This window comes from Narcine bancroftii, chromosome 3, assembly GCF_036971445.1.
Source record: "Narcine bancroftii isolate sNarBan1 chromosome 3, sNarBan1.hap1, whole genome shotgun sequence".
NCBI classification, from domain to species: domain Eukaryota; kingdom Metazoa; phylum Chordata; class Chondrichthyes; order Torpediniformes; family Narcinidae; genus Narcine; species Narcine bancroftii.
The window spans coordinates 220243514-220252309 of NC_091471.1; the positions used below are offsets into that span (position 1 = coordinate 220243514).

The following is an 8796-nucleotide window of genomic DNA, read 5'->3' on the forward strand; positions in this document are numbered from 1 at the left end:
ATAAGTTTTCCAACTACCGACATCAAACTAAACTGTGCTCCTGTAAAATGTTGTCAAGATGGGGGCCAGCAGCCTTTCCCTCCTCAACCTCCTAAGAAAGTGTAAGCACTTCTTACAAGTATGAATTAGATAACTTTCAGACAAGCGTAAATTAATGGACATTGGGAGGCCAAAATCTTGTAACACTTTTAAAGTAAATGGCAAGGAGCTTCAGATTGTTGATGTACCTTGGTGTGCAAGTCCATAGTTTACTACAAGTGGCAGTACAAGTGGATAGGGTAATGAAGGTGTTTGGTGTGCTTGCCTACAAAAGGTTGAGGCATTGAGTATGAACCTTGGGATGTCACGTTGCAGCTGTACAAAAGAATGTAAGGTAGTACATACGGTATGGAGTACAATTCAGGTTGGCACACAGGAAGGATGTGGGGGAGCAGAGAGTGAAGAGATGACTCACTGGGATGTTGCCTGAAATGGAGGGCTGTCGTTAGCAGGAGAGATTGGATAGGCTGAGGTCTTTCTTATTGGAATCTAGGAGGTAAAGGGGTGACCTTGTAGAGATTTATAAAATTCTGAGTGGCATAGAACGTTAATAACTTCCTATAGTTCAAGATTATTGTCACATGTACCAAGGTGCAATGATAAAATAGGTTTTATGAGCAGTTCATACATCGCATAGCAAGTAAGACACAGTCCCTAAGTATCCAGGTGCAGAGAGAGATCACTTGGTACCGAGTAAATGCAACACAAGTCACAATTTTACTATCATGGGTTTAATTCAGGTGACTGACAACAGCAAAAAAGAAACTGTGATTTCACACTTGTGACTCTTTATCCTGAAGGGAGAGATTGAAGAGAGTGTGGCCAGAGTGTGATGAGTCTTTTAATATATTGGCTCTTTTCCAAGGCAGTGGGATGTTTAAATGAAGTGGATGGAGGGAAGGAGATAGTTTGTGTGTTGGACAGAACCACGTTCACAATAAAACACGAAAGTCTGTAGACACCATGATTGAAGTAAAAAAGACAATACTGGAGAAACAGCTTCTCCACCATTGTGTATTTATCACATTTCTCTGCGGGGTCTTACAGTCTTGGGCAGAGCAGTCCTCCCACCTTGAAGTAATGGACTCTAACAGGATGCTTTTAAAGATTTGCTCGCCTTCTGAGGCAATAGAGGCACCGATGCCGTTTCTTGGCCAGAAAATGCAGATGGAATTTACTGCAGAAAAGTGTGAGGTGTTGCATTTTGGAAGGATAAACCAAGGTAGGACATACACACAGTGATTGGAAGAGCACTGAGAAGTGTGGAGGAACAAAGGGATCTGGGAATACAGATAAATTCCCTGAAAGTGGCATCACAGGTGGACAGGGTTGTAAAGAGATCTTTTGGCATATTGGCCTTCATCAATCAAAGTACTGAGTACATGAATTGAGATGTAATGGTAAAGTTGTAAAAGACATGGGTGAGGCCAAATTTGGAGTATTGTGTGCAGTTCTAGTCGCCAAACTACAGGAAGGATACCAGTAAGATTGAAAGAGTGTAGAGAAAATTTACTAGGATGTTGTTGGGTCTTGAGGAGTTGAGTTACATGGAATGATTAAACAGGTTGACGACTATATTCCTTGGAGTGTAGAAGAATGAGGAGAGATTCAATAGAGGTTTACAAAATTATGAGGGCCAAAGACAGAGTAAATGCAAATAGGCTCTTTCCACTTGGATTAGAAGAGATAAATCTGAGGGGACATGGCTTTAAGGTGAAAGGGGAAAGGTTTTTGGGGAAGACATTAGGGGGAACTTTTTCACTCAGAGAGTGGTGGGAGAATGGAATGAGCTGCCATCTGACATGGTGAATGTGAGCTCACTCTTAATTTTTTTGAATATTTTATTGAACTGCTTTGTGCATAACATGAAGTCAGTTACAAAATCAAAAAGGTACCAGTAAAAAAAATAGTAAACCATTATACACTTCATGATGGTTAACCCACCCCCCCCCCACCCTAGAAACCCCAAAAGAAGAAAGCCAAGAAATTTTAAGAATAAATTGGATGAGAGAGTTCTGGAGAGTTATGAAAAGGGTGCAGATCCGTGGGACTTGTGGTATGATATTACGGCACAGATTAGAAGGACTGAATGGCCTGTTTTCTGTGCTGTAGTGTTCTATGGTTCAATGAGCAAGAAACTGATTTTTGACTACCCTCAGTATTAATCTTCTACACTGTACAAAATGCATGGTCAATAGGATTTTGGATGGACACAGTTATCAATGTATTTCTTGAAATACCCTTGAAAGTCCACAGCTATTTATTCACTCTGTCTTTCATTCATACAACAGAGAAATAATAGGATTATTAAGTTGAAAGGAATCACGGCTGTTTCTGGGCTACCATGCTTCACTTGTATTTCACAAATCTCGAGGTCCAAAACTACCTTACATCTTTTGCTCGTCCCTGATGACAAGGTTAATATTTTGGATGGGTGGACAGATTATAACCACAGGATCCTGCAGGTTTCCAAAACTGCCTCCAAACTGAGAGGATAGAATTGAGTTTTTTTTCTGGCAATCAAGGTCTTCTTTTCTTATTTGAGGAATGGATCTACCAATGGTAGGTCTGAGACATAAAGCGAATTATTAAAAAAATGTACCAGGTTATAGCCATTTGGAAAATCTCTCCCTTCCACTGAAATGCTTCTTAATCAAAATGATCAGTGATGATTGAAGGCAACTCCCTTTAGATAAGTGACCAGTATCATTTGCAATTTTCTCCCAGTAAAAGTTGTTGAGTCATGGGACATGGAAACATGCTCTTGATTCTACCGTGTTGGCTTAACAATTGGAGCAAATTCTCAGTCCTCCTTGTGGGGTCCAACCATCCAATCCGTCTGCCATTGGCTCTGTGCAGGATTACAGCAGCCTGTTAAAAGAGCCGACAGTACTTTATTTTAAAATCCTGTGGCCGCAGGGGTCTGGGACAAAGATGGCAGCATCTATGATCAACAGCAGCCATGAGGGGTTGCAGACTCTGGGGAAGCAGAGGACTGGCGCAGGGCACCTGAAAACAGGAAGACCGCCCCGCCCCCATTTGAGGAGAAGCAGGGGAGATGACCTACGGGACAGTGACCACAGCAGACGATCACTGAGGGATTCTGCGGCTGGAGGACCCTCACAGTAAATGGGCTATTAGCAACTTAAGGCAATGGAACCCATGGAGGTTGTAGACCGCTGGCAACTGCAGTTAAAGGACTCACACCAGTGTGCGAACTGCAGGAAATTGGCTCGAGAATGGCTGAAGGGGCATTGGGGATCGGAACTGGGAGGCGAGAGGGTGCTGGAGGCTTCCTGATCAAGTCTGAAGTGTGTATCTATAGCTCAGGAAGCTGATGGTTTGGATTGTAGACTGTGTGGCTGCAGAGGTTGCGGAAATGCTGCAGGTCAAGCCATGTACCATTTAGTGACTCTCGGGGGACTCATTTTTGCTTCTCTTTGTCTGGCTGAAAAGGGTGCTGGGCAATTTCTGCTGATAGCCAATATTTGCCTGCCTTACAGTGGTCTAAAGGAAATTTTGTGTAATATCAGATTTTCTGTTTTATTACGTGGCAATACAATAATCTTGAATTTTGAATTTAGAGCAATCCAACACTAATCCTATTCTATTTTCCAAAGATTCTCATCTGCCCCACAGCCCCCAGATTTGTTCGGTGTATTCCCGGCCTTCATTGCATTGAAATACACTTGCAGTAAATGATTTAATTAAAGCTTCTTTTAAATATGCTAATGGTGGGGCATATGTTTTTTGTAAAATTAAAGTGGGGCCTAGGGCAAAAAAGAGAACCACTGATGGTGAAAAGTTGCAACACAATATTGTGTGGATGGATTTGGGTGTGCTTGTACATTAACCAGAAAAGTTTGGTTTGCAGATAAACAAGAAGTCAAATGGCATGCTTAGCCTCAACTACTGGAGGGACTGAATTCATAAGTAGGGAGGTTCTGCCACAACCACACCTAACTATTGTGTGAGATTCTCCTCTCCTTACTTGAGAAATCAGATTAGAGGAGGTTCACCAGATTGATTGCAGAGATAATGAGTCTGAGTCACCCAGGACTATACTCATTGGGAATTCAGAAGAATGAGAAAGGATCTTCGAGAAACATAAAATCATGGAAGGGATGGATAAGATAAAGGCAGGAACGCTGTTTCTATTAGTAGGCAAGACTGGACCTAAGGGACATAGCCTCAAGATTCAGGGCTGTCCATTTAAGACAGAGATGAGGAGGAACTGCTTCTCTCAGAGAGTGAATCTGTGGAATTCTCGAAAGAAGCAGGAGAGGCTGTCCTATTAACTATATTTCAGACAGTTAGATAGATTGTTGAATTGCGTCGGGGGGAAAGGCAGGTCGGTCTGTCTAGGGTCAGATGTCCAACTCCTGACCCTATTCTTAATAGCAACCTAAAAGGTGTTTTGATGCTTGTGAAATAGCATGTTTTATCACAAGAGTCTGTACTCCATCAGAACGTTAATTCGGTCAGCTCCAAGGACAAAATAAACGTGAAAAGCAAGAATAATCAAATGCACTTCAAAGATAACAGGAGTCGGACAAGACGCGGAATCCCGGCACTAGAAGATAACAAACAGGAAGCCATGATCAGGTGAATGAATGCAAGAGGACACCAATTCAGCCCGCTGGGATACAAGCAGGAATGCTGGCGGGGCTGTACGGAGGTAAATGCACGGCTAATGCCCTGGAGAACGATGCGAATAAATGCGGTCAGAGACTGGATTTGGGATGAATGGAGCGGGGGTGGGGGGAGAAGCAACATCCTGTTCAAACTTTACGGGCGCAGTGGGGGAGGATGCAGGGGGACAACCACGATACGAAGCCACTCGGGAACAACAGCAGAAAGGGTTTGGGGGGGGGTGAGCGGTCCCATTTTGAAATTCCTTCTCAATGATCTAGATTTGGGACGGTCCGGGGCGGGGGGTGTAAGAGAGAGAGAGAGAGAGAGAGAGAGAAAGAGTATGGATGGAAGAAAGCAGTCCCCGTTCCGGAGTTACCGCAGATGTTGGAACAACGCCGTCCACATCTCATCACCGGAGAGGTTATCCCGAGCGCCGCAGGGGCAACTCGCCTTTCCAGGGAAGCTCGGACCCGCACGAAAGCCGCCCAGTGCCCAAGTGTCCTGCAGCCGCCACCAAGGAGGAATCAGGCAATTTGGGACTTTTGAGGACTCCCCCCACCCCCCCCCAGAAGCCATTTTAAGAGGGCACGATGTTTGACGGAGCCAGAAAGAGTAACATTATAGGGGGGGGGGGGTGAAATACATCTTTGATCCGCGCCCGGTTCTATTCAAATGTCATTGCAACCATCGAGGCTCCGACTGGGACAGAGATGAGCTGTCAGATACTTGTTCGAGTCGACACGCGACGACGCGGAGCGTGGGGAGCAAGTCTCCAGGAGCGGGCCGGCTTTACCTTGTCGGTCTGGATGCTGACGGCAGTACCATATCTACAGTGAGTCACGAAATGTTCGCAGTTATTCCACAGCAGGCTGTACTCCGTGCTCCCCACCAGCTTCTCTGCTCGCCTGGCCACCTCTTCGTTCGGCAGAGCCAGCTTTTTGCACATCAGCCGGTCCATGTGGTTGACCAGAATGCAAGCTCCGTAGGCAAAATCCTCCACCGTGTCCACCCTGATGCGAGCATTCCTGGAGATGACGCCCAGGATGAGCCGCTGGTTGGTCACCACGTCGCCGATCGCCTTCTGGTCTTCGGTGAACACGGGCAGGATGTCGGGCATCAGATGAGCAACGTGCCCGGCTCCCAGATAGATGCCATAGTGCGTGAACAGGGTCCGCGGCACCTCCAAGAGATCCCCTCTTTTCAGCGACGACGTCTCGCAGTAGTTCGCGTTCCTGTCCGCCTCGGAAGCCATGCCGTCCGGCTTTAATGGCTGCAGATCGGGAAGACTCGCCCCTTGGCTCCCGCCGCTTGGCAACTCCCGACCTTCAGCTCCATCAGCGGCGGCGGGAGCGTCTTTTCATACACCCGCGAGTCCCGCACCCAAGCCCAACGCTGATTGGCCAGCCGCCGGGACATCGGCGCCGCCATTGGTCGGTTCGCAAACTGAGAAACGACCAATCCGAAGCAGACACAGACCCAGACACCCCCGCCCCTATTGCTCTTCCCCAAACCCTGACACCTTCCCGCAGACAGATACCCCCCTCCCCCCCAATCGCAGGCTCGCCCAGCACCCGGACTAAGATCCAGACCACCCCCTCACCCCCATTGTCTGAACCGTCTCCAAGTGCCCTCATCCCAGACTCCCCTTCCCTGGGTTCCCACTTGCCCAGGCCCAACATCACGACACGTCTAGATGCCCCAGGCCTAGAATCAGCCCCCAGGCACCCTCACCCCCCACTACCCAGAAGAACCATATTGCCCCTCCCGCACCCAGATCCAGCCCCCCCCCCCTACGTTGTCCGAATACCAGCCAAGCTAGACCTTGGAAATCCGTCTCCCTAGACTCACACGCATAGCCCCATGCCCATCCCGCCCCAATCCCACCGCACCCAGAGCACAGTTGGGTCCAGAAGAACAAAAGCCGGCCCATCTATGGAAAAGTTTCCACCCCATCGGCGTATCCTGCCCACCTCAAAATTGAATTCCCTTCGAATGTATCCTCTTCGACTTTAGACTTTGATTCTCAGCCGAAGATGCCAATTTATAATAGGTAATATTATATCAGTGAGTGAAGTAATATTGGACAAGGACTATGTTCGGAGGATAGATTAAGTTCATAAAAGTAGTTAATTTTTAGCGTTTAATGTGCATGCCACTCGATTGTGGCAAACGAGAGGCGCTTTATCCTCCTTTACGGAGAGAACTGGTGAAAGCTTTTTTTTAACGAAAATGCAGGATAATTGGAAGTGAAGTCAACGCTCAACATGAATCCAGCATCAGAAGGACGGCAGGGATTACTTCGGTGCAACCTAACTGCTTGTTGACAGTGGCGTTATCAAGGGGTTCAATGTGTAGCATCACAAAGCAATGGACTTTTATGCAACCTTCATAAAAATCCAAATCTGCTTTTTATTTTCCCCACTTCTAAACCGCTGTCCTTTACGGGTTTTGGAAGCTTTCACTTTCTCAGGAGGCTAGAATTTGGTATTGAATGAAATGATTTCCCCCCCCGGAGCGACGAGGGAATCTGCCGGCTACTTTTCTCTCATGCCGTCTTACTCAGTATGAACAACCACGCGTGTACCCAGCGGAAGCTGTGGGGGGTTGGGGGGGCCGAATCTTTTGGTTTACGGCAAGATGTTTCACGCTTTCTGACCACTGGAAACATTTTAATCCGATTGTACAACAAATAAAGCAGTTTTACAAATAGTGTTGAACTTCACATGCAAGCTGACAACACGCCGTTTAATCGGGAGCCCGGCTCTCTGCTCGCCCGACACGGTGCAGATTGAACATTGTCTTCAAAGGTGAGAGCACCGAGTTTGTATGTTCCTGTCAGGATCAAAGGTAAGGCTAGCTGGCATTGGGAATATTAGGGATCTGGTTAGGAAGGAGAGAGAGAGGTGTATAACAGGTATAAACAACATGGAGCAAATGAGGTACTTGAGTATAAAAAATGCAAAAAAAGATCTCGAAAGAAATCAGGAAGGCTAAAAGAAGACATGAGGTTGATTTTTTTTTTAGACATACAGCATTGTAACAGGCCATTTCTGTCCATGAGTCCGTGCCGCCTAAATAACACTCCATTAACCTATATAGGTTTGTGAAGAAATTGGAGCCCCCCCTGGAGAAAACCAGGCAGACAACCTACAAACTCATCACAGGATTCGAACCCAAGTCCAGTCCTAATTGCTGGCACTGTAAAGGCGTTGCACTTACCGCTACTTCAATTGTGCTGCAGACAATGTGAAAGAAAATCCTGAGGGTTTCGACAGGTATATTAAGAACAAATGGACAGTAAGGGACAAAAATGTATATTCAGTGTATATCAGCTCAGTATATACATTGAGTGTATCTACACTCTGAGTCCTGGGAAGTAAGGAAAACAAGCAGTAAAGTCATGGAACCTGTTCAGCTTAAAAAGGAGGAGGTGCTTGCTGTCTAAAGCAAATAAGGATGGATAAATCCCCAGGGCCAGACAAGATAGTCCCTTGGATCTTGAGGGAGGCTAGTGTAGCAATTTCAGGGGCTCTGAAAGAAATATTTAACATGTCCTTAGCCACAGGTGTGGTTCCAGACGATTGGAGAGTAGCTCATGTTTCATTGTTTAAAAAAGGCTCCAAAAGTAACCCTGGAAATTATAGGCCAGTGAGCCTGATGTCAGTAGTAGGTAAATTATTGGAAGGTGTTCTAAAACATCAGATATGCAATTATTTGGCCAGGGACTGATTAGGCATTGTGAGTGGTAGGTCTATTTAACCAATCTTATAATAGAGTTTTTTAAGGAGGTTAGCAGGAAAGTTGATGGGATATTGTGCTGTGGATATTGTGGCTGTGCATGTTGTTTACATGGACTTTAGTAAGGCCTTTGACAAGGTCCTCATCGGACATTAGTCAGGAAGGTTCAGACACTAGGTATTCATGGTGAATTTGTGAACTGGATTCAGCAATGGCTGGATGGGAGAGTAGTAGAGGATGATTGCTTCTCAGACTGAAGGCCTGTGACTAGTGGTGTGCCTCAGGGATCAGTGCTGGGCCCATTGTTGTTTGTAATTTATATCAATGATTTGGACGATAATGTGGTAAATTGGATCAGAAATTTTGCAAAATGACACTAAGAAT

General features: G+C 46.0%; 1 protein-coding gene across 1 annotated transcript; it reads right to left on the bottom strand.

The window, feature by feature from the left end:
* Positions 1–2025: 2025 nt before the first annotated feature.
* Positions 2026–6005, bottom strand: LOC138758146 (lecithin retinol acyltransferase-like). The gene is made up of 2 exons (XM_069926666.1): positions 5468–6005; positions 2026–2910 (listed from the first exon to the last, which is right to left on the bottom strand). Exons 1-2 carry the CDS (start codon positions 5924–5926, stop codon positions 2746–2748), a joined length of 624 nt encoding a protein of 207 aa, XP_069782767.1. The 5' UTR covers positions 5927–6005; the 3' UTR covers positions 2026–2745.
* Between the last annotated feature and the right edge of the window lie 2791 nt (positions 6006–8796).